Below are 25,220 nucleotides of genomic sequence, written 5' to 3'. Positions count from 1 at the left end.
GGTTCGTATCGGACTATATTTAGATATAGCTGCCATATGGACCGATATCCCGATAAAGGGTCTGAAGCGAATAAAAACTTTATTTTTTATCCCATTTCGCTGAAATTTAAAAAAGTAAGTAGTTTTAGGCCACCCGCCATCCGACTCAAATATGGTTAAGATCGGACTGTATTTAGTTACAGCTGTCATATAGACCGATGTGCCGATTAAGGGTCTGAAGCTCATAAAAGTTTTATTTTTTACCCGATTTTGTTGAATTTTGAAATACAAAATTCTTATATTTATTACACCACTCAATGTCCGTGCCGAATTTGGCTGCATCAGATATCTAATTTTCACCGGATTGTGAGGGAAGGGAGTTTACATATATACCCGAGGTGGTGGGTATCCAAAGTTCGGCTCGGCCGAACATAATGCCATTTTACTTGTTTTATATCTAAAGGCCAACATAGCTACAACGTTGGAAAACAGATGTACAATAGAGATGCAAACTTCCATTGGTGCAGAAGTCCTCCATTGATCTGTGTTAAGTAAACTTCTAACTACAAAAAGTTCATTTCAGATGTTAAAAGAGTTGCTTTTGTTTTGCACAACACTGTATATCTAATTATGGTCCGATCTGAACCATTAAGGCTTAAAAGTTTCAGAAAAATCGAGTAATAATTGCGGCTTTCATGAGCTATACTTAGTTGCTCTCTTAACAAAATTACTAAGCAATTTTTTTTAATTAAACTATTGCGATTTTTAAAAGATAGACAATTTTTACCACACCAAATATTAAATTATATCAAAATTACTTACGCGCATAGTTCAGCCTTAACCATTTGACGGGCAGTGCTGGCTTCATTCACCACAAACATCCAATTACCTGCAAATAAAAATGTCGTTGCCCTATATCTGTAGATCACATAATCGATCACTTACCTTTGCTGTTAAGTGCTGCTTGTGGTGTAATAAATTGAGATGTGGTTGGACAGAGAGAAGTGCGGCCTGGACTTTGTCGGCGCACGCGCGACCTTAGGCCTCTGTCGACGCCCACAATATCTAAGAGATCCATATTGAGAGAGACATCACGTGTCGATAATTGATGAGTCGAAGCTTCAGCACCATCCACTGTATCGATGATGAGCGATTTCTTAGCCCCGTTGTCTGTGGCTTTTCTGCCTATGTCCCGAACAATTCGCTTTAACCATAAGGTGGGATTGTTGGGTGTGGTCTTCGAGTTGCTGCTGCCGAATGAAGACATTTGATTCTTATTGAAGTTTAAACGTTGACCTGCCGACGTATACAACAGAAATCTGTAATGGAATTTTAAAAGATTTTTGGAGATACCTAAGTTGTCTTAGCCTCAGGGTCTTTGTGGAAATCACTCACGTGGGACCCTCTGTTGTGGAAGACGACTTGGTGTACTGATAATGGTCGTCATTGTAATTGTTTGTGGAACCGACGCCACTCGAACTGCTGCCACTTCCACCGCTGGCACCGAAAGGCGGTGTCTCATAGTTATAACCATTGAAGTCTTTGCCATGATTGTGTTGGGGGAATATGTAAGCTGGGTCATAAAACACCGGCGTATCATGCCACGCCACAGCTGCAAAGTCGTCCCACGTCTCATCGACGAGTAAATTTTTGGCCTCGTATCCCCACTTGTGGACAAGGTGTTTAATCACATATCTGTAAAAGGAAATCAGTCTCTTATTATTAGACAATATAATCAATTGGTCACACCTATGGCTAAGACTATGATCAAACTTGGTCGGCCACCATCGAGTGGGTTCATAAATAAAATAAAATATTTCCCCGAAACGATTAGCAGTCGAGAGAAAACGCCAAATGAAATGTCTTTTTATCTGCCATCTTTCTTCGCCATCATAACCCGTCCACCTTAAAAGTTTATTCAAGGCACGTGTCGACAGTTTACCTAAAGAAAGGTAGACACCTAGACATTTGGACAGCAGTTAAATTGTTTTATACAAAATTAACTTGCTTGTCTTCCGCACATAAAACATAGCACAAATAGTTGAGTACATATTAACCTCAGGGGAGGTGGTTATATATTACCACAAGTTTACAAAGTAATTGGATAGTTATAACTCCGAGCGAATAGTTTGCATAACAATGCAATGAGCACATAGTACAAGATTTCAGTATGACTTCGATTGGATCAAATACAAAAATGTGCTACGTGTGAACAGCTTACAGCCTGTATGGATGACGGGAATCACACTCCCTCATAATTAGAAATTTTGTTTAAACCGCAGTACAAATATTTAAAGAATGCTAGGTGGAACCCACCACCATGGATTCTGCTAAAAATTTATACAAAATAAAACGACGAAATTGCGGCTTCCAGGGGCTCAAGAAGTCAAATTGGGAGATCGGTTTATATGGGAGCTATTTCTAAATCTGAACCGATATGCCTCATTGGCAATCCCCAACGACCCACATCAATGTTAAATTGATACGCAAAATTTCTAGCGGCTAGCTTTACGCGTTCGACCGCTGTCTTGATTTCGACAGACGGTCGGACGAACATGGCTAGATCGACTTAGAGCGTCGAGACGATCAAGAATATATATGTACTTTATGGGGTCTTAGACCACTATTTCGAGGTGTTACAAACGGAATGGCTAGATTAACACGCCCCTAAGTTGGTGCATGTCTAGTATTATATCCCGCCTAAGCATGACAATGACATAGGAAATACTCCAACATCTCATCATCTTCCCTACATGCTATAGTCATAGCCCGTACCCATTTTGCATAAGTGAGCTCATTGTCCTTTGTGTCCCGTTATGATACCGAGTCCTTCCTTCCTACTTCCTTTCAGTAATAGCCTCGTCTTCTCACCATCCGGCCCTCCCCACATTATTTTCGCCTTCCGTTTGACCGTTTCACTGTTCCACAGTGTCACATGCCCGTTAGTCGCCGACGCCTTTTACTCGGACTGCATCTACTGTAAGACTTCAGGTTAACCAAGTTTAAAGAAAGCAGTCCTCTGGCCTTCACTGCCAAATCGCCGCCCATCTTCAGAGAAAGCGGTAATCTGCTTCTTACACTCCAAGACTGTTCGTGACCCCACCGTTATGGTTGTTTTTGCCTTGATGCTCAGTTTGCTGTCCTGCAGGACCGTATTATGGTCAGCAGGTAGTCCCTGGGTTCTCTATGTAGACCCCCAGGCCGACTCTATCCTTTAGCTTTGATCCATCTGTGTAGCATAATCTTCCAGATGGCTATACCAGAGTCCCGTCAATCCAAGACTGTGCCGCTGGCGGCAGTGCCTTGCAACGGACTTCAAGCGAAGTCTCAGTTATCTGATCGGAAACCTCTTCCATTCCTTCCAGGTATTCTATCGTTGCCTCGATAGGAAAAAATCGGTTCAGATTTAGATATAGCTCCCATATAAACCGGTATCCCGATTTGACTTCTTGATCCCCTGGAAGCCTCAGTTTTTGTCCGATTTGGCTAAAATTTTGTCCGATTTGGCTAAAAGTAGTGTTCTGTTATGATTTCCAGCAACTGTGTTCAGTACGTTTCAAATCGATTTACAACCTGACATAGCTCCGTTACAAACCAATCTCCCGGTTTAACTTCTTGAGCCCCTGAAAAATTTAGTAGGTGATAGAAAATTTACGATGGTGACGATACTATCGATATTTATTATTATATACAATATATCGAAAATAGCGAATGTTGCGAGTAACGATAGTTTACTAGCTCTATGTAGTAGCCATAATTTTAGTCCGAGCATCACCAAATTTAGTAAAAGATGTACTATTCGATGTCTCATTACATCTGCCAAATTTCCATCAAAATCGGTTTATATTGGGTTGCCCAAAAAGTAATTGCGGGTTTTTTAAAAGAAAGTAAATGCATTTTTAATAAAACTTAGAATGAACTTTAATCGAATATACTTTTTTTACACTTTTTTTCTAAAGCAAGCTAAAAGTAACAGCTGATAACTGACAGAAGAAAGAATGCTATTACAGAGTCACAAGCTGTGAAAAATTTTGTCAACGCCGACTATATGAAAAATCCGCAATTACTTTTTGGGCAACCCAATATTAGGATACAGCTCCCATATAGATATTGTAGATACATTTTTCATCCGTTATTTGCTTTTATAGCTTTCTCCAATAATTTTAAGATTGAGAAGTAAAATTAAATGTTTAAACAAATGTGTTAATATATTTTTCAAATCGGTTCATATTTAAATATAGCTCCCATATATATCTTTCACCGATATACATAACGACGAATGACGAAATAATTGGGGGTCCAATTATTTCGTCATTCCGTTTGCAATACATTGAAATATCTACTTGTGACCCTATAAAGTATATATTCCTGATCATTGTAAAATCTTAGACGGTCTACAAGTGGAGATATTGAGCTAAAACTTTGCACAGATTCTTTTTTTGTCCACACGCAGTTCGAAAATGGGCTATATCTTGATATAGCCCCCATATAGACCGATCTGCCCATTTAAGGTCTTATCAGATTTTGCTAAAATTTGAGACAGTGAGTTGGGTTAGGCCACCGCAATTTTACACAGTGACTTAATTTTGGCTTTTCCTCATCCGAGTCCTATATGGTTCAGGTCGCTATATATTTGGATACAGCTGTCAGAAAAATCAATATTTGAACCAAAATTGGAGAGTGACTTGTATTAATTAAACCACTCAATGTCAGTGGCGAATTTTGTCCAAATGGGACCATATTTCGATATAGCTGCTATGGTTGCATAAATAATGCATATTTCATACGATTATGACAAAATGTGGTTTACATATATACCCGAAGTGGTGGGTATCCAAAGTTCGGCCCGGTCGAACTTTATGCCTTTTAACTTGTTTAAACTCAAATAACTTAGAATATGTAAAACTATATAATAAAACAAGTAAAAGCGTGCTAAGTTCGGCCGTGCCGAATCTTATATATCATCACCATGGATCGCATTTCTCAAGTTCTTTCGCTGGTATTTCTTTATATGCAAACAGCGGATAATTGCTATGCTATTGGGCCATACAGGCCCATTCGACCATTCGCTTTTGATGTTGAAGACAATAGCAGAAGTCATTGTGCAAAATTTTAGCCATCTAAGACGATCTAGACATGTACGTCCGTCTGTCCATCTGTCTGTTGAAATCACGCTACAGTCTCTAAAAATAGATATATTGAGCTGAAACTTTCCACAGATTCTTTTTTTTTGTCCATAAGCAGGTTAAGTTCGAAGATGGGCTATATCGGACAATATCTTGATATAGCCCCCATATAGACCGATAGGCCGATTAAGGGTCTTAGGCCAATAAAAGCCACATTTATTATCCAAATTTTTATGAAATTTGGAACAGTGAGTTGTGTTAGGCTCTTCGACATCCTTCGTCAATTTGGCCTAGATCGGTCCAGATTTGGATATATCTGCCATATAGACTGATCCTCCGATTTAGGGTCTAGGCCTATAAAAGCCACATTTCTTATCCGATTTCGCTGAAATTTGAGACAATTTTTTTAATTTGGCCCAGATCGGATCAGATTTGGATATAGCTGCCATATAGACCGATCCCTCGATTTAACGTTTTGGGCCCATAAAAGGCGCATTTATTGTCCGATGTCGCCGAAATCTGGGACAGTGAGTTAAGTTAAGCCCCTTGATATACTTCTGCAATATGGCACAGATCGGTCCAGATATGGATATAGCTGCTATGTAGACCGATCTCTCGGTTTTAGGTTTTGGGGCCATAAAGAGCGCATTTATTGTCCGATTTTGCCGAAATTCGGAACAGAGAGTTAAGTTAAGCCCCTCCACATATTTCTGCAATTTGATCTAGATCGATCAAGATTTGCATATAGCTCCCGTATAGACCGATACCTCGATTTAAAGCCTTGGCCCCAAAAAGGAGCATTTATAATCCGATTTAACCGAAATTTGACACAGTGATTTATGTTAGGCTTTTCGACATCCATGTTGTATTTGAATCAGATCGGCTTACTTTTAGATATAGCCACTAAAAAGACCAATATTTTGTTATACACAATTGAACAATGACTTGTACTTATTAGTATTTGGTCGAAATCGGAACATATTTCGATAAAACTGATAGGGGATATGTTGGAAATTTGGAAATTTCGATATAACTGATAGGGGACATAAGGTATGCAATTTTCACGGGATTTTGGTGAAAGGTGGTTTACATATATACCCGAGGTGGTGGGTATCCAAAGTTCGGCCCGGCCGAACTTAACGCCTTTTTACTTGTTGAAAATCATAGCAAAACACCTCAAAACAAATGTCAGCCAAATCGAATAAGAATTGCGCCGTCTAGAGGCTAGTCAAGATCCTAGATCGGTATGGCAGCTACATTAAAACATGGACCGATATGCCCCACTTTACAGTCCCTACCGACCTACACTTATAAGGAGTTTTTATGAAAATTTCAAACGCCTAGCTTTGTTCCTTCGAAAATTAGCGTGCTATCGACAGACGGACGGACATTGTTAAATCGACTTATAATGTCAAGACGATCTACAATATATATAGCTTGTAGAGTCTGAGATCAATATTTCTATGTGTTACAAACGGAATGACGAGATTAGTATACCCTTCCTTCGCTCAGTGTTGCTAAATAGAAAAATCTTGGAAATAATTCTGAAACCTTGAGATATGGACGGAACTAAGCATAGTCAATGTTGAGGTATCTTCTAATAAGTATGCAAAATTTTGGACCCAAGCTGGTCCAGAGGCTAATTCATGGGACTTGAAAGTTGGTCACCTCGAGCACGTCGAATTTTTAATTGCTTGCCAATCAGTCAGTTGTGGGCCGATCGGCTTGAATAAAGATAAAGATATGTAAAACCCAACAAAAACCATTCTGAAATCTCCAGTATATTTTTAACGGTTTATGAGTTATCGGACTTACAACAAATATTTTTTGGAAACCTTGGTCAAGGTATCAATGGTATTTCTGAAATTGTGGGACTAGTTGTGAACCGAATGAAAATTTTTACATCGTTAGAAAAGAAAAAAATTTGTGTGTTGCCATTAAAAGTTATTCGCTTCAAAATCTAAAATTTCCAAAAAACCAACAAAATTTTGCATTTTTTTGTAAAAAATTAACATAATTACTTTCTTCATAACTTTTTGTTTGTTTTTGTGTAATATTATTTTTTATGCTTTAAAGAAAACAAAATGTAGAAGCGAATAATTCTGTAAAAGTTCCGATTTGACTTTCAAATATATATGTTAACGCCGTCCCAAAATTAACAATTTTCAGGCAAACATTTTTTTCTACTCAAATTTCTCAAATCGCAAATCATTAATTACCAAGTTCTAACTAAATGAAAAAAATTTTTAACATCCAAGCCATAAAGGTGTTAGAAACTGATAGTTTCGTAAAAAGGCTAATTTAAGTGAGGTTTGTACCTTTTTTTGCCATTTCGAACGCTTAAAAGAACTACATTGTCTATAAGCTGTTAAAAAATGTTATATCTATCCGTTCCTATCCTATCCTATATCCAATATTTAATAGCTCCTCAAAATTACATGTCATTTAAAAAAAAATTTATTATTTTTTCGATTTTGCCCCAAATATATAATTTATTTGCGGATTTTTCCTCGCAATTTATTTATTTCTAAGTCGTTCCCTCCTTTCCTTATATGTATAATACATGTATAAAAGTTGTAACGTTCTCCTCCTAATTTTATTTGCATTTTGCTAACCTTAATTCACCAAAGCTCCCTAAGAGGTTTGAATAATAGAAGACGCATCGCTCTCAAGTTTATTGAGAGGCTTGGTGCGAAAGATCTTAATACTCTCACTAAAAGGAAGAGAGACTCCCTAAAAAGGACTCGGGAATTCGCTACATAAGCTACACCAAAGACTACATGTCTAGATTCGGAAACTGCACCGCAGTCAGCCAAAAGGCTGCGGTCACCTGGAGAGCATCCCATGCCTAAAAGAACTAGGGCGAACAATAGTAAGATGGGTCCAAGAACCTTTGCCAATGTCGTTAGGGAAAGTTTGGTTATAGCAGTTGTCGACAAGGGAGAAGAACAGGGCTGCATACCTAGGAATATTTGAAGTGAGACTGTCATCAGTACACTGCGATGTTCTTGCGAAATTTCCTGGGATTCCTCCAGTTTGTGACAATGCAGGCTGGTATCGGGACCGATACTTATTGCCTTCGGGGATCAACGTTAAATTAAAATAAATCGCAGCGTCCTAAAAGATTGGTGAGATCTGGCCAGGCACAGCACTGGATTTAGTCAAGAAGGAGATGTTCCTTCCAGACCAATGGCGCACGCATGAATAACAAATATTCCCTCATATTCTGAATCCGTATTTAGAAGACTAAGGGACTGTAATCCCAATTTTTTAACCACCGATAGGGAGATTGGTAGATTGGATGATACTGATGGTGATCGGAGACATGCAGTATCCGGCTGTCTCGCAGACCTCAACAAGTCTGAAGGAATTGTATCCTAAAGTTTCAACAAGTTGAAACTGAAGGACTAAAGAAATTGTGGATTTGGGGAATCAGGAGACGACTCATCAGTTGTTGCTGAACTCTTGCATGAGGAACTATTGACCACATTCCCAAGGCCTGGCGTTTTGCAGGAGACTGACAATCCCCCTGCCACAATCAAGACAAGAGGGGATGGCATCGAAACGGGGCCCGACAAGTTCTATGTGGGTGGGTCATCCAGTTGGACTGGGCTCAAGGTGTGCACCAGCGTGAAAAGACGGAACTCATAAAGGACTTCGACAGCAGCAGCTAGTGAAGCATCAAAGGAGGAATCGTCCTCACCATAAGTGTAGAGTGTCCTGAGGAAGAGTGGTTCCACTACTTTCTCACCTGCCTCTGGATGCGTACGGAAGCTCATTATGACAAGGTCTAACGAATATTGTGGGCCTGAACTACTGGCGGAATCAAAAGACGAAAATCTGAATCCTGACTATGGTCCGGTTTCTGCAGATAAACCTTCGTATTGTGTAGTGTATGAACAATGTCTAGTGAGGAAACACTAGCACAACTCGTTGAAACACAATTCCCAGGGAACTCTCCAGCGAACAACGTGGCACCAGAAGAGGTTGTCACTGATATGCATTCGCCGGAGAAGGGAAATTTTGTCTGAGCCGAAAATGAGCGATAAGTAGTTTCGACTTCTTTAAGTCGCCAGGCCCTGATGATGTATCACCGGTTGAATTACAAGGCGACGTCAATCATGAAGGAGTTCGAGTTTCTAGACTGAGTTCATGCCTTAAGAAAGTAAGAAAGTTTATTAATAACTAACTTACTAAAAAAAACATTACGGCAGGCTTGGGATCTGTGGATCCAAAAGGATGGGTCAGCAGAGAACACCTCAAGGACGTGTATTGTCTCCACAACTTTGGAATATAGCCATTAAAAATATATTATTGTCTCTGGAAGAAAAAGGTGTAAAAGTGGTCGCATATTCTGATGACGTGGCTATTGCGGTTAGGGAAAGTTTCCCAGCACTCTAAGAGATATACCTCAGAAAGCTCCACGTGCAACAGCACAGTGGGCTATCGAAAGTGGTCTAGTTGTAAATTCGTACAAGACAGAAAAAGTTCTTTTTAGCAGGAGATATAAGTTGCCTACAGTGGAACCTGTCTCCTTGGGTGGAGAAATTTTCATTTACATAAAGCGCAAAATACCTGGGTGTTTTGCTGGACAGGAAATTTAACTTTAAATCCAACATTTTGGAAAGGGCAAGAAGACAACCTTACACCTGCAAGAGAGTCATTAGCAAAAGTTGGGGGTTTACACCGCGTGTCATGCTTTGGGTATATGCTGCAATTGTCAGATCTATAATGCTATATGGTGTTGTGGTATGGTGGACGGCGCTTCAAAAGTCCACCTACTGTTCAATATTCAATCGGATCCAAAGGATGGCTTATTTGTGCATCACAGCCGCACTATCTGTTGTACTGAATTTAAGGCTACATCTATTTCCTCTGGACATTGTGGCTAGACAAATTGCAGCGACCACTACCATGAGGTTAAGGCAGATTTCTCATTGGTCATGTAGCGGCTACGGATACTGTGTTATCCTTGATATTATGTCAGTGTGGATTACACCTTGCCTGAGCCGCTTTTTGATAAAATGTACTGTACGGTGGTACAGTACTTTCCGGTTCCTGATAGAATCGATTGGAACTACGATATTCCTAGTAATAATAATTACATAGACTTCTATACGGATGGTTCCAAACTAGACGCCCAGGTGGGCTTTGGGGTGTACTCTAAAGATCTAGAACTGGCCATATCGAAAAGGTTACCCGACCACTGCAGTGTGTATCAAGCGGAGATCCTTGCAATTAAGGAAGTGGTGGAATGGCTAATATATAATGTCATAATAACGATTGGCATAAATATCTTTTCAGACAGCCATTTAATCCCTGGAGAACGTTCTAAACACCAAAACCGCCCTCGACTCTCGCAGATCTCTAGGAAGTAGGACTAGGAACTACCTTACACATTTCTGTGGGTAATCCTCTAGCGCCATGTAAGCTTAGTTTTCAGGATCAGGCCCGAAGGGCAACGAACGATAGATACTCACAAAAAACGGAGCGATGAGCATTCCAAAACATTGTGGCCTAATCTAGACTTGAAGAGGTCTACCGCTTTGCTGTTGCTAGCTAGAACAGACGTCTCAGTTATTGTGTCCGTCCTGACAGGGCACTGTCTTATCGGAAAACATGCTGACAGATTGAAGGCTGCTTGCAACGACTTTTGCGGAAGCTGTGAGAACAACGAAGAAGAAGAGACTATAGAACACCTTCTGTGTGTGTGTCCCGCACTAGCAGTCAGAAGGAGTTCCACTTTTGGTTCACATTTCTTTGAGAACCTGTCTGATGTAGCGAATGTGAACATTCACAAGTTATTGGGCCTATTAAAGCGATCTGGATGGTTCAGATTCTGTTCCTGTGGTAACACAATAGTCGAAAACGTCTAAGCGAGTCTGATGGCCGACTACCACTTAAACCTAACCAAACCTAAGCTCAATTGAAAAGTTTCTAAAAATCTTGAAGTCTGACATCGTATTTTTAGATTTACCAAAGCATTTGTTGACCAATTTTTAATTCATATACAGATTCAGATTGCTTACAAGATTATGTTATGCGGGTTAGTCAAAGGTTATGTCGTTATGTCGATCGGTATACTTAAAGATATGTAAATCACCTCTCCTCCTAAGCGTTGCAATCAAATACACAAAGTATATCATTCTTATTTGTGTAGGTCAGTTGTAATTGTAAATGGGCCATATCGGTCCATGTTTTGATATAGCTGCCATATAAACTGATCTTGGATATTGACTTCTTGAGCCATTATAGGGCGCAATTTTTTACAATTTAATTATGGTCCGGATCTGACCACAGCTTGATATAACTCCAATAGCATAGCAATTATTTTCTTTTATCCTTTGTTTGCGTAAAAAGAGATACCGGGAAAAGAACTCGACATATGCGATCCATGGTGGAGGGTATATAAGATTCGGCCCTGCTGAACTTAGCACACTTTTACTTTTTTCAACTGGCATAGTACCTGACAAATATCGCCAGCATCAGGAGGGGATAACGACTGCTGAAAATTTTTTTTGATGTTCTTGCCAGGACTCAAACCCAGGCGTTCAGCGTTATAGGCGGACACTCTATCCTCTGTGCTACGCTGGTGGTGAGGGCTATAAAAATATCAATCGTTATTCAGCCAATAAATAAAACATCGGTTGTAACGATCGATTTTTTGCCAGCTCTACTTTACATACATTACAAACAAGCAAATACATTTTGTCTTAATTTTAACTGAACGTCGTCTCATAATTTACAATGGTCGAATTTACACCTGCTTTTCTCACCGTTTTTTGTAGATATTGGTTAGAAATTTGTTAATTATATCAACTGTAACTGTATTTCGTGAATACAAGAGTGAAGGGCCCAAACACAATGGCTCATGCTGTGTTCTTCATCAGCAAGGAATACCTACATTTAATGAAAATATGATTGAATCCCTTCTCGGTTATCGTTGGCCATATGCAGCAGCTAAGTGGGCAATCATCGACTGAACTCCCTAAAACACACAAAGCGATTTTATTTCAGGCAATTAATCGAGATTAGACCTCCATGGGTGCAGCTGTGCGTAATTCGGTATAGCCCATACTGTAACATTTCCATTAGTATTTTATGGTCATTTAAATAAACACCGGGATGATCCAGCTCCACTGCATTCCACCAGAGGAGGCATTTCCAAAAACACGCGACTGTGTTCCACGATAATAAGCCAGAGAAGAAGAATTTATTAATTTTATATCTATTTTTATCTTTCGGCATTTCGGGCTTACAAACCCGTACCTACGCAGGCGTGTGCCCACATACCTCAATACTGGTCTGGAATTCCATTGACGTTTTATGCAAATCCAAACAAAAGCAGTCGACAAAAACAAATCGTAAACATGTCATGTACCAAATTGATTCGAATAAATACCGATGGCCAACAAAGTGCTTAAAGCCATGCCCGTGATTCATACATACCGCATGACTGCTTGGAGGGATGCCTGACTGCCGTCTGCCCATCAAAAACATATCTAAATGCTGATATTAAGTAATAACCAATCAATTCGATAGTCTGCCTTAGAATATCTGCCACACTTTACCCGACGTTCTTTGAATTTTGTCTCTGAGCGAGATTAAAAATGTGACCGAAAATTAAAACTGGTTTTAGGTTTATGGGTAGAAACAATCCCATCTGATAACTTATACAGTCATATGGAGAAAAACATGGTTTGTCGTGGTTGCTTGGATTAGTGCCTACGCTTAACTGACATGTGGAGGAACACTCTGCAATTAGAAGAGAAAAAACCCAGCTCTGCTTATATATTTGGAAAACAACAAACACTAATGCCATATTTCTTTGAGCTGTCAATTCAAGTTTAGTGGGTCAAGGAAGACTAAATAAGAGAAGTGTCTAATTTTCCGCACAGTGCTTTACGGTTAAAAAGTTTATGCCATTATGAGATTGATGAAAGGGTTACACAAATATCACTACAAGTGTTCCAACACATAACATAGATATTTTGGTGTTTTTAGGCCACGCAAACCCAAAGAGATACCACCTATTGCTAATTTTTTTATACATTTAGTGGGGGGCCCTTTTGTAATTTTGACTAAAATCACAATTTTGCTGCATTTAAATGTTACGTAGGCCATATAGTAGAAAATTTCATATAAGCATGACATTTAAAAAATCTGGAAGAAAAAAAAAAACAAGTAAAAGCGTGCTAAGTTCGGCCAGGCCGAATCTTACATACCCTCCACCATGGATCGCATTTGCCGAGATCTTCTCCCGGCATCTCTTCTTAGGCAAAAAAGGATATAAGAAAAGATTTGCTCTGCTATTATTATATTATTACATGTTGGAGACCTGTGTAAAATGTCAGCCAATTCGAATAAGAATTGCGCCCTTTGGGGGCTCAAGAAGTAAAATAGAGAGATCGATTTATATGGGAGCTGTATCGGGCTATAGACCGATTCAGATCATAACAAACACGTATGTTGATGGTCATGAGAGGATCCGTAGTACATAATTTCAGGCAAATCGGATAATAATTGCGCACTCTAGAGGCTCAAGAAGTCAAGACCCAAGATCGGTTGATATGGCAGCTATATCAGGTTATGGACCGATTTGAACCATACTTGGCACAGTTGTTGGATATCGTAACAAAACACGTCGTGCAAAATTTCATTCCAATCGGATAAGAATTGCGCACTCTAGAGGCTCAAGAAGTCAAGACCCAAGATCAGTTTATATGGCAGCTATATCAGGTTATGAACCGATTTGAACCATACTTGGCGAAGTTGTTGGATATCATAACAAAATACGTCGTGCAAAATTTCATTCCAATCGGATAAGAATTGCGCACTCTAGAGGCTCAAGAAGTCAAGACCCAATATCGGTTTATATGGCAGCTATATCAAAACATGGACCGATATATAATAAGAAGTATTTGTGCAAGATTTCAAGCGGCTAGCTTTACTCCTTTGGAAGTTAGCGTGCTTTCGACAGACAGACGGACGGTCATGGCTAGATCGACCTGAAATTTCATGACGATCAAGAATATATATACTTTATAAAGTCTTAGACAAATATTTCGAGGAGTTACAAACAGAATGAAGGAATTAGTATACCCCCATCCTATGGTGGAGGGTATAAAAACGTAGAAAAAAATATGGTTGAGGTAACCATATTTTGGGTAGCTAATGTATGTTGAAGGCAGTGTTGCCGTTTTCGGTAGGTTCCTACCAAAACTGGTAGGTTTTTATTCTCTTGGCAGTTTGATAGGCTGACCTCAATTTTTGGTAGGTTTTTCTAAAATAGAAATACCAAGTTAGGTTAGGTTTAAGTGGCAGTCTGCCATCAGACTCACTTAGATGTTTTCGTCCATTGTGATACCACAGGAACAGAAGAAGGAAGATGCCTTCTAGTTCCTATCGTTGAACCACCAGATCGCTTTAAAAAGCCCAATAACTTGCGAATGTTCACATCCACTAAATCAGACAGGTTCTCAAAGAAATGAGAACAACAAGTGGAACTCCTTCTGACTGCTAGTGCGGGACACACACAAAATGTGTTCTATAGTCTCTTCTTCTTCGATGTCCTCACAGCTTCTGCAAAAGTCGTTGCTGGCAACCTTCAGTCTGTTAGCATGTTTTCCGATTAGGCAATGAACTGCCATGAAGGCCACAATAACTGAGACGTCTGTTCTAGCTAGCGACAGCAAAGCGGTCTAGTCTAGATTAGGCCACATAGTTTTGGAATGCTCACAGTCCCCTCTTTGTGACTATCTATCATTCGTTGTCCTTCGGGCCTGGTCTTGAAAACTTAGCTTTCATTTTGCTAGAGGCATACACAGATTTCAGCGTCCCTGAAATGTGTAGGGTAGTTTCTAGTCTCGCAAGCTCGTCCACTTTACAATTCTCTGGGATAGGTGAATTTTGAACTTCTAAGCCATCTCGTTGAGACTTCTGCGACAGTCGAGGGCGGTTTTTGTGTTCAGAAATACGATCTCCAGGGATTTAACGGCTGTCTGGTCGTCTGAACAAATATTATGGCAATCGTCGTAATAATCGTCTTAGCCATATCACCACGTTCTTAATTGCAAGGATCTCCGCTTGATACACACTACCGGGTAACCTTTTCGATATGACCAGTTCTAGATCTTTAGAGTACACCTCTAAGCCAACCTGGTCGTTTAGTTTGGAACCATCCGTATAGAAGTCTATGTAACTTCTGTAACCAGTATATCGTAGTTCGGTTCTACAGGAATAGTAGTACAGTATCTTTTATCAAAAAGCGGGTCAGGTAGGGTGTAATCCACACTGCCTGAGACATCGGATATTGTATTAACCACTCCCTCACGGCAGTGGTCGCTGCAATTTGGGTAGCCACAACATCCAGAAGCATGAGGTGCAGCATTAAATGCAGTGCATCAGATGATGTCGTCCTCGGTGCGTGGACTTTTGTAGGTGGACTTTTGAAGCGCCGTCCACCAGACCACAACACTTTATGTTTGACAACTGCAGTATATACCCAATGCATTACACGCGGTCTTAACCCCCAACTTTTGCCAATGGTATGGGGTAAGAGTTGCCTTCCTTGTCCTTTCAAAAATTTTGGATTTGAAGTTCAATTTCCTAGCCAGCAAAACTCCCAGGTATTTTGCGCTTTTTGTAAATGGAACATTCTCTCCACCCAAGGAGACAGTTGCTACTGATGGTAACTTGTATCTCCTGCTGAATAGAACTATTTCTGTGTTGTACGAATTTACAAGACCACGTTCGGTAGCCCATTCGCTGTTGCACGTAGAGCTTCCTGAAGTATATCTCTTAGTGTGCTGGGAAACTTCCCCTAACCGCAATAGCCATGTCATCAGCATACGCGACAACTTTTACGCCTTTTCTTTCCAAAGACAATAATATATTCTTAATGGCTATATTCCAAAGTAGAGGAGATAGCACTCCTCCTTTACGTGTTTCTCTGCTGACCCATCGTTTTAAATCCAAAAGTCCCAAACCTGCCGTAATGCATCTTTTAGTAAGTTAGTTATTAATAAACTTTCTTACGGTGAGTTGATGCCTATAAACTCCAACTCCTTCATGATTGACGTCGGTTTTACATTATTGAAAGCATCTTCAATATCAACATTGTATATTAATTGACAGCGAGAGAACCCTCTATGTAGCCGACTAGGTCGTGAACGGCTGTTTCAGTGGAATTGCCTCTACTATATGCATGCTGCTGTCGCGACAGGCGATCTTTAGTTTAGATCTTTATGTTTCTACCAACATCTCAAAAGTATTCAGCATAAAGGATGACAGACTAGTAGGACGAAAATCTTTCGCATTCGTGTAGTGGAGTTTTCCTGCTCCATCCCACAAGTATATTTGACATTCTGATACAAGCAGAGTATATCTCCCTAAGCCAGGGAACCAGTCTATCCAGCTCTGGGATCCACCATGACGGTCGCTGTTTGACGCTTGGCTTGGCACTTGGGTATGCTAACACAAGCGAGTCATTCAGGGATTTCGTGATCCGCTTCACCACTATGTCAATATCCTCCGTAGTTTCCTTTTCTGGTCTAGAAGGGATAAACGTGCAGAATTTTGGCAAATTTTATCCCAATTCGCCTTTCTTTTGTTTAACCGAGGGACCACAACTTCAGTATTTTCTCCAAAGCTGAAACTAATATAACGACGATCAGAGATGCTGTGGTCATCCAAAACTTCCCAGTCGTATATTCTTCCACTTATATCTTCCGATACAAAGTTAATATCTGGTACCCCCTGCCTGTTCATGGTAATGAAGGTCGGCTTATCCCCTTTATTACAAATTGCCAGATTGCAACTTAAAATATATTCAATAAGCAGCTCACCCCTATCGTTGACATCCGAACTTCCCCCTATCGGGCGATGTGCATTAACATCACTTCCTACAATGAGGTTCTTCTTCTCTACATAAGCGGCTTCAACCAGCGAATTAAGGTTTGAAGACGGCATCTCTGAATCGTGTGCAATATATAGGGAAGACAGCCAGTAATGAGACCTGTTTATTTCAAGGCTGGCTACTACTAAATCTTCAGTGCTTAGCGACAGAAGAAGAAAAACTTTTAGACTACTCTTTGCAAGAAATAGGCTCTGTGTCTCCCATTCCCCGTACCCTTGAGAAGTTTAAATCCCGGAATTCTTAGTCCACGAACTATTCCTCCACACACCCATGGTTTCACGTCAACCACGTCAAATCCCCCTGCCATCAGGTGGACCTTTAGTGCCGCAAAAGCGGCCTTACAATAGTGGAGATTTATCTGTAGAAACCGGATCATGGTCAGGATTCAGAACTTCCACCACCGTTGTGTTAGCCTCGTCTTCTGATTCCACCAGAAGTTCATCCTCGCACGATTCGTTAGAACTTGTCATGGTGAGTTTCCGCACGCATCCAGGGGTAGGTGAGAAAGCTGTGGAACCACTCTACCCAATAAACGCTGATGTCGAAGTGCTTTTTAAGTTCCGTGCTTCCCCGCTGGCGCACACCTTGAGCCCAGTACATCTTTTTGACCCACCCACACAGTGCTTGTGGGGTCCCGTTTCGATGCCATCCCCTCCTGACTCAATTGTGGTAGGGGGATTTTCACTTTCCTACAATCCGCCAGACCTTTGCGATGTGGTCGATAGTTCCTCATGCAAATGTTTAGCAACAATTGCTGAGTGGTCTGCTGATTCTCCCGTCGCTTCTATAGACCTTCAGTTTCAACTTGTTAAATCCGTAGAATACAACCCCTTCAGACTTGTTGAGGTCTGCGAGACAGCCAGAGTTTAGTACGAATACTGCATGTCTGGGATTACATTCCCTTAGTCTTCCAAGTATCGATTTAGGATCTAAGGGAAGCCTTAGTGTCCAAGCATTCGCCATTGGTCGAGAAGGAAAATCTTCCTTCTTGACTAAATCTAGTGATGCACCTGGCCAGATCTCACCAATCTTTTTAGCGCACAACGATACATTTCAATTGTATGTATCGAATTCATGCCAGCCTGCATCGTCACAAACTGGAGGAGACCCAGGAAATTCTGCAGGGACATCGGTGTATACTTAGGACAGTCTCACTCCAATTATTCCTAGGTATGCAGCCCTGTTCTCCCTTGTCGACAATTGCCATAACCCAACTGTGCCTAGCGACATTAGCAAAGGTTCTTCTACCCATCTTACTACTGTTTGCCCTAGTTCTTTTAGGCATGGGATGCCCTTCAGGTGACCGCAGTCTTCCGCAGTTTCCGAATCTAGACGTGTAGTCTTTGGGGTAGACTGTGCAGCGAATTCCCGAGCCCAATTTAGGGAGTCTCTCTCCTTATTAGTGAGAGTCTTAGGATCATTCGCACCAAGCCTCTCAATAAACTTGAGAGCGATGCGTCTTCTATTATTCCAACCTCTTAAAGACCGAGGAAGGCCAATGGCCTAGGCAAATTATAGGCATGCGAAGAAAGAATAGGGTCAGCCCTGTTCTTAAAACTCCAACCAGGTGTCTTCGTCAAAAGCCCCTACTGACCAGTCGTCTGTTGGCTAGTGCAGCCTGGAGCAGCCCCTCCACCAGTCGAGGTTTCAGTAGCAGACAACATGCTATAGCCTGATACCAACACCGCAGCTATTGGGTCTTTGGAGTCCATTCAAAGCCTACTCCGGGGCTCTAGATCTGCTGCTCCACTGGAAACAGACGCAGATCATCAACCGCCTAATGGATACCTTTAACGCAGTTATCTTTGAGTGACTTAAATTTTTCTCCCAACTAAATAATGATGACCTATTACGAGTTACAGGAAAATTCTTGCGTTGTGAAATAACAAAACGTCCGCTCCACTTATAGTTTGAAACAAGAGTCCAAATACCAAGTTAATTACTAAAAAATTCTCGGGGGATAACTAAAAATTAATTCACTGTATTCTTTAAGAGTGCAGAACAAAACCATGGATGTCGAGTGGCCAAATACTTTTACTAGGTTTCTCACTGAAAAAAGGGTGTAAGTTCTGATATTGATTGTAACTGCGGCTTTTGTGCTTTCAATGCCTCGAATCGGAACACAGGGCTATGTGGCAACTGCATACAAAAATGGTCGGATCTGATCCACATTCAAATGTTGAAGGGTCCATGCAACTCACTGTAACGGCAAAAATGGGTAGTAAAAGAGCTCTTCTGGGCTCAAACTCTTAAATCGACAGATCGCTTTAACCACGGTCGGCACGGTTGTTCATTGAAATCGGGACAAAAATACGACATTATGAACTCAGGATTTCTTATCGGAAGGTCGTTAAAAAGGGATCGTTATGACAACATATACAGTTTTGGCTTGTAGAACATTTGGTCGATTTTGGTCGGGTTTGATAGGATTTTTCTCAAACTTTGGTGGGAAATAACTTTTTTGAGTGGCAACACTGGTTGTAAGTATATTGTCATTTTTATACCCACCACCGAAGGATGGGGGTATATTCAATTTGTCATTCCGTTTGCAATATATAAAATATATATATTCTTGATCAGCGTAAAAATCTAAGACGATTTATACATGTCCGTTCGTCTGTCTGTTGAAATCACGCTCCAGTCTTTCAAAATAGAGATATTGAGCTGAAACTTTGCACAGATTCTTTCCTTGTCCATAAGCAGGTTTTGTTCGAGGATGGGCTATATCGGACTATATCTTGATATAGCCCCCATATAGACCGATCGACCGATTTAGGGCCTTAGGCCCATAAAAGCCACATTCATTATCCGATTTTGCTGTGGTGGACCCTTCGATATCCTTCGTTAATTTGACTTAGATCGGTTCAGATTTGGATATAGCCCCCATATAGACCGATAGTCCGATTTAGGGTTTAATGCCCATAAAATCCACATTTATTATCCGATTTTGCTGAAATTTGTGACAGTGAGTCCAGATCGGTTCAGATTTGGATATAGCTGCCATATAGACCGATCTCTCGATTTAAGGTTTTGGGCCCATAAAAAGCCCATTTATTGTCCGATGTCGCCAAAATTTGGGACAGTGGGTTAGGTTAAGTCCCTTGACATACTTCCGCAATATGGCACAGATCGGTAAAGATTTGGATATAGCTGTCATATAGACCGATCTCTCGGCATTAGGTTTTGGGGCCATAAAAGGCGCATTTGTTATCCGATGTCGCTGAAATTTGGGACAGAGAGTTATGTTAGGCTTTTCGACGTCCTTCTTCAAATTGGCCCAGATCTGTTCAGATTTGAATATAGCTGCCATATAGACCGATCTCCCGATTTATGGTTTTGGGTCCATAAAAGGCGTATTTATAATCCGATTTCACTGAAATTTGACGCAGTGACGTATGTTAGGCTTTTCGACATCCGTGTCTTATATAGTTCAGATTGGTTTATTTTTAGATATAACTATTAAAATGGCCAATATTTTGTTATACACAATTGAACAATGACTTGTACTTTTTGGTATTTGGTCCAAACCGGAACATATTTCGATATAACTGCTGTGGGACATAAGGTATGCAATTTTCACCGGATTTTGATGAAAGGTTTTTATGGCCCCAAAACCTAAAGCCGAGAGATTGGTCTTTAGGACAGCTATATCCAAATCTTTACCGATCTGTGCCATATTGCAGAAGTATGTCAACGGGCTTAATTTAACTCACTTTCCCAAATTGTGGCGATATAGGACAATAAATGCGCCTTTTATAGGCCCAAAACCTTAAATCGAGAAATCGGTCTATATGGCAGCTATATCCAAATCTGAACTGATTAGGGCCAAATTTAAGAAAGATGTGGAAGGGCCTAAATGATACCATAGATCGTCTGAAAAACGACCTTAACAATATTAATGCGTGGGCGAATGCGAATGGCTTTCAATTGAATCCCTCGAAGTCAAAATGCAAAGCCATTTCCAGAAATCGCACAATATTGTCGCTAAATATTAATATTAATATTGTAATTAATGGTTCTGCAATCGAAATGATGACCTCAGCGAGTAATCTTGGCGTAGTTTTTGATGATAAATTATCATGGGCCTTTAATGATGTTTCTAGATATGTTTTTGGTTTGCGTAGGAGAGATCGGATATCGGACTTTGCCAAACAGTTATATGGTGTCACTTTCGATTCATACCTTAAAATACGTTCGTTGCTGGCACTGCATAAAATAATATACACAAATTAGCCGTCTTATTTGTCTGCTATACTTCGTTATGCTAATTCTAGTAGAGGCAAACAAGTGATTCAAATACGACACCAATATCGCATATCGGAGCCACAGTTTTTTATCAGTACAATACGCCTCTGGAATACTCTTCCCAATAATATCCAAGTTTTAAGTAACGAAAAACAGTTTAAATCTTCGATTTTTAATAAATCATTTTCTAAACAATTTATGAACAAATATAATTAGTTTAACCATTTGTTATATAAGTTAAAAAAATTTTTTGAGCAAATTTATTTATTTAATTTAACCCCTTTTGTTGATACACATTGTTAAAATGCGAAATGCATATGTATTTAAAATTTACTATATAGTTATTTTATACAATTTATAATTTTTTTTCTTTCTCTTTTATTAATTTGATCTCTGAATTTTCATTGCTGCCGTCAATTTGTTAAAATTAAAATATATTACTTAATTTTTACTTTATAACTAAGTTGCAAATCAAAACTGTACGATTACCTGACCCATACTTTATATAAGACCTAGTCTTTTGTATGGGTATTATCACAGTAAAAATAAATACAAAATAAAAATACAAATACAAATAAGACAAAAGACAGCAAAATCGGATAATAAATGTGGCATTTATGGGCATAAAACCGTAAATCGGAGGATCGGTCTATAGGGCAGCTATATCCAAATCTGAACCGATCTAAGGATATCGAAATTAAATTAACGAAGGATATCGAAGGGTCCAACACTACTCACTGTCCCAAATTTCTGCAAAATCGGATAATAAATGTGGCTTTTATGGGTCTAAGGCTCGAAATCCGAGGATCGTTCTATATATATATTATGATAAACATTTGATTATCACAAAATATGAAATATTGCACAATATATTTGTTTAAACTGCAGTGCTAATTGATTTTAAAATACTGTCAAATTTAACCATAGTATTTTAATTTTCTAACAATATGTGTTGTCAATTTTCGTACATACTATGTTCAAATTTGACCAAGTTGAAATTTAAATATGGTATATTTTGTCAGTCACCATTTGTTCGTTATTTTTCTTGCTTGCTTTGCTGCTCTCCTAGTACTACACTTGAACAATTTTATTAGATTTATCTATCGGTGGTTGAGGAGATTTGAACTCATGATCTAATAGTTGTTACGCAACATCTAGCCGACCGACATCACTTACTTGAAGACGAAATAACGCAATAAGCATTACAGCACACCAAATAGTTTGTCGATTAAACTAAATTAAACATATGTAGAAAACACTTTTTAAACAAAATTTTTATAAGAAATACATATTCTTTACGAAGAATTTCCTAAAAATAGTTTAAATAAAAAAAATTAAAAAAAAAATTGGCCGGCTGCAGGATTTCAACCTGGGTTTGCAAAACGGTAAGTAAAACTGAGATGTTTAACCACAAAATTAATATTATTATCAATATTAATAATAGTATAGCAATTTTTTCGTTAAAAATAATATTTTAAATCTTTACCATATTTTAAAACAAAAAACCTGAAGGAAAGGCAAAAGTCGGGCGGAGTCGGACCAAGTCTACATACATACTACTTTTAATCAATGAAACTAATGTTGAAATCTAGTCAGACTTTAATTTTGCATACCTATAGAAATATTAAATTGAAACATATAAGATTTACGATAGGACATAAATTGTGGCTACTACAATCTTAAAGGGCGATATCAGATGAAAGATATATGTGGGAGCTATATCTAAATCTGGACCGACTTTGATTAAATTTTGCACTCGTATTGGGACGTTAAATAAAATGTCTCGTGCTAAATTTTGTAAAGATCGGACAAAAACTGTGGCTTCTGCAGTTTTAAAACGCCATATCGGACTAAAAATATATATGGGAGCTATGTCTAAATCTGCTCTGATGTTGAAGAAATTTTGCACACATATGAGGACGTAAAATAAAACACCTCATGCTATATTTTGCAAAGATCGGACCAAAACTGTGGCTTTTACAGGCCATATTGGATGAAAGATAAATATGGGAGCTTTAATCTGAACCGAGTTTTTCCAAAATCAATAACGTTCGTCCTTGAACCAAAAAGGGACTGGTGCAAAATTTCATGAAAATCGGACATCAAATGCGACCTGTACCTGGATCACAAGAATACATGGACAGACAGACGGACATAGCTAAATCGAATCAGGAAATGATTCGGTGATGGCGTCAGACCGCAGCATATTGTCCTCCCCTCCTATAGGTGTGGGTGGCTTGACACCTGTAGTCGAGAGTAATGCTTCAAGCGCACAACTAGTCGTCAGACTAATAAATGAGGAAGAGACGGATAAACCAGAGGGATGCACAGTTCGTCCCTAGCCTTTAAGTAAAGGTGGAGTTTCTGACTCGGATTCAGACAGCGACTGTGTCAATGAAACAGTCATCGCAGCCGAATCGAGAGATGAGGGCATCGGGATGACAGAAGAAGTGAGCGATGGCTTTGCTAAGCTCACAAGCAGACCGAGAAAGCGATCCGATACACGACAACGGAGACAGAGGAGTATGTACCGGCAGCGTAATCGGGCAAAAGTGCAGGATGCTGGAAGGGATAGAACTGACATTCCAGGCACTTCTAAGGAAGCTGGAAAAAGAATCAGATCTCCCGAAGAGCATAACACTACTAATATACTGAAGAAGAAAAAGAGCTCCCCGCTTTCAAGTACTCTGGGAAAACCAAGCCAGCCATCCCGCAATGGAGACTCCAGACTGTGGCCTGCGGAGGTGGACAAAGTTGGAATAGGAACGAAGGGAGCGCGCACGGCCCCTGAGTCTTCATGGAGGACTGTGACTTCCAAAAGGCCACAGCCATCACGGAAGGGGAAGATGGTCGCTGAGAATGGTAAGGAGCCGCCCTCTTACGCCAGAGTGGCAAGAAAGCACAACAGAGATGAGCTGACTTATGCAGTCATCAATATCGGCTGTGCATCCGGTAGGATTCCACCAGATCATCGGTCCCAAGTGGAGGATCTGGTTAACGATCGGATTTTTGAACATGTGTGGAACTCTGTAGAGGGTCCACCCATACAAATGATGAGCTGTGATTGTAGAGGGGACATCTTTACGCTGCGTTTTGCGTCGACGGAATGTATTGATACCGTCAAACAGCTCGTCAGAGGTATTCACGCTCCCTGGGAGGGCGCAAAGCTCGATCTTGTGAGAAAGATGGATATCCCCCAGCTCACAAAGTCTACGGTCTTCATCAAGGGATGGGGCAGTAAGTTTGCAACGGAACGCATGTTGGGATTCTTGGACAAGCAAAACCAAGGTTTGGTCGCAGAGAAGTGGGAGGTCTTTTACAGTTGGCATTAATCATTAATCTCCGTGACGAGTTTGGCTAAGACTAAAGGCATGGCGCACTACGGGAGCAAAGCTGTCTTTTTCAAGATTGGGAGGATACTGGAGGACCAATGCTTGAGGTAATCCAGATAAACCTCCACTGGAGCGAGACTGCTATACACGCTCTGAAGGAGAAAATCAGCAAGGGCAAGATTCATATTGCCTTAATTCAGGAGCCATGGACGACCCGGAACAAAGTCTCTGGACTAAACCATATCAACTACCAATTATTCTATGCTATTATGGTACTCGGCCGAGGACCTGCGTTATTTGTCATAGAAATTTGAATTATATATTTTCCCCAGAGTTCTCAACGTCGGATGCAACAGTCAGGGAGACCTTGCAACATCACTTTATCTGCCTTTCGACTCTCCGACACCGCCACCAACGTCGGAGCTGCAACGGCTGGTGAGGAAAGCGAAACAGACAGGAAACAAGGTGCTAATAGGGTGCGATGCGAACTCTCACCTCATTTCGTGGGGTAGCACCAACACTAATAAGCGGGGCCAAGCCCTGGTAGAGTTCTAGAATACTAATGACCTATTAACACTTAATATTGGTAACACCACTACCTCTGTTAGTAGGATTAGGGAG

At 40.1% G+C, this 25,220-nt stretch overlaps 1 protein-coding gene across 4 annotated transcripts in view; it reads right to left on the bottom strand.

The window, feature by feature from the left end:
* LOC106094435 (protein spaetzle 5) overlaps positions 1–25,220 on the bottom strand; it is a 216,147-nt gene that overhangs the window by 28,126 nt on the left and 162,801 nt on the right. For all 4 annotated transcript variants that reach the window (XM_059360803.1, XM_059360805.1, XM_059360804.1 and 1 more), the window contains 3 exons: positions 1,375–1,674; positions 925–1,298; positions 802–868 (listed from right to left, as the gene is read on the bottom strand). In XM_059360803.1, the coding sequence (XP_059216786.1) occupies positions 802–868; positions 925–1,298; positions 1,375–1,674 (741 nt within the window). The remainder of the gene's footprint in view (positions 1–801; positions 869–924; positions 1,299–1,374; positions 1,675–25,220) is intronic.

This window comes from Stomoxys calcitrans, chromosome 1, assembly GCF_963082655.1.
Source record: "Stomoxys calcitrans chromosome 1, idStoCalc2.1, whole genome shotgun sequence".
NCBI lineage: Eukaryota > Metazoa > Arthropoda > Insecta > Diptera > Muscidae > Stomoxys > Stomoxys calcitrans.
Note: the sequence above shows the minus strand (reverse complement) of the source record. Positions and strands in the feature narration are given on the sequence as shown.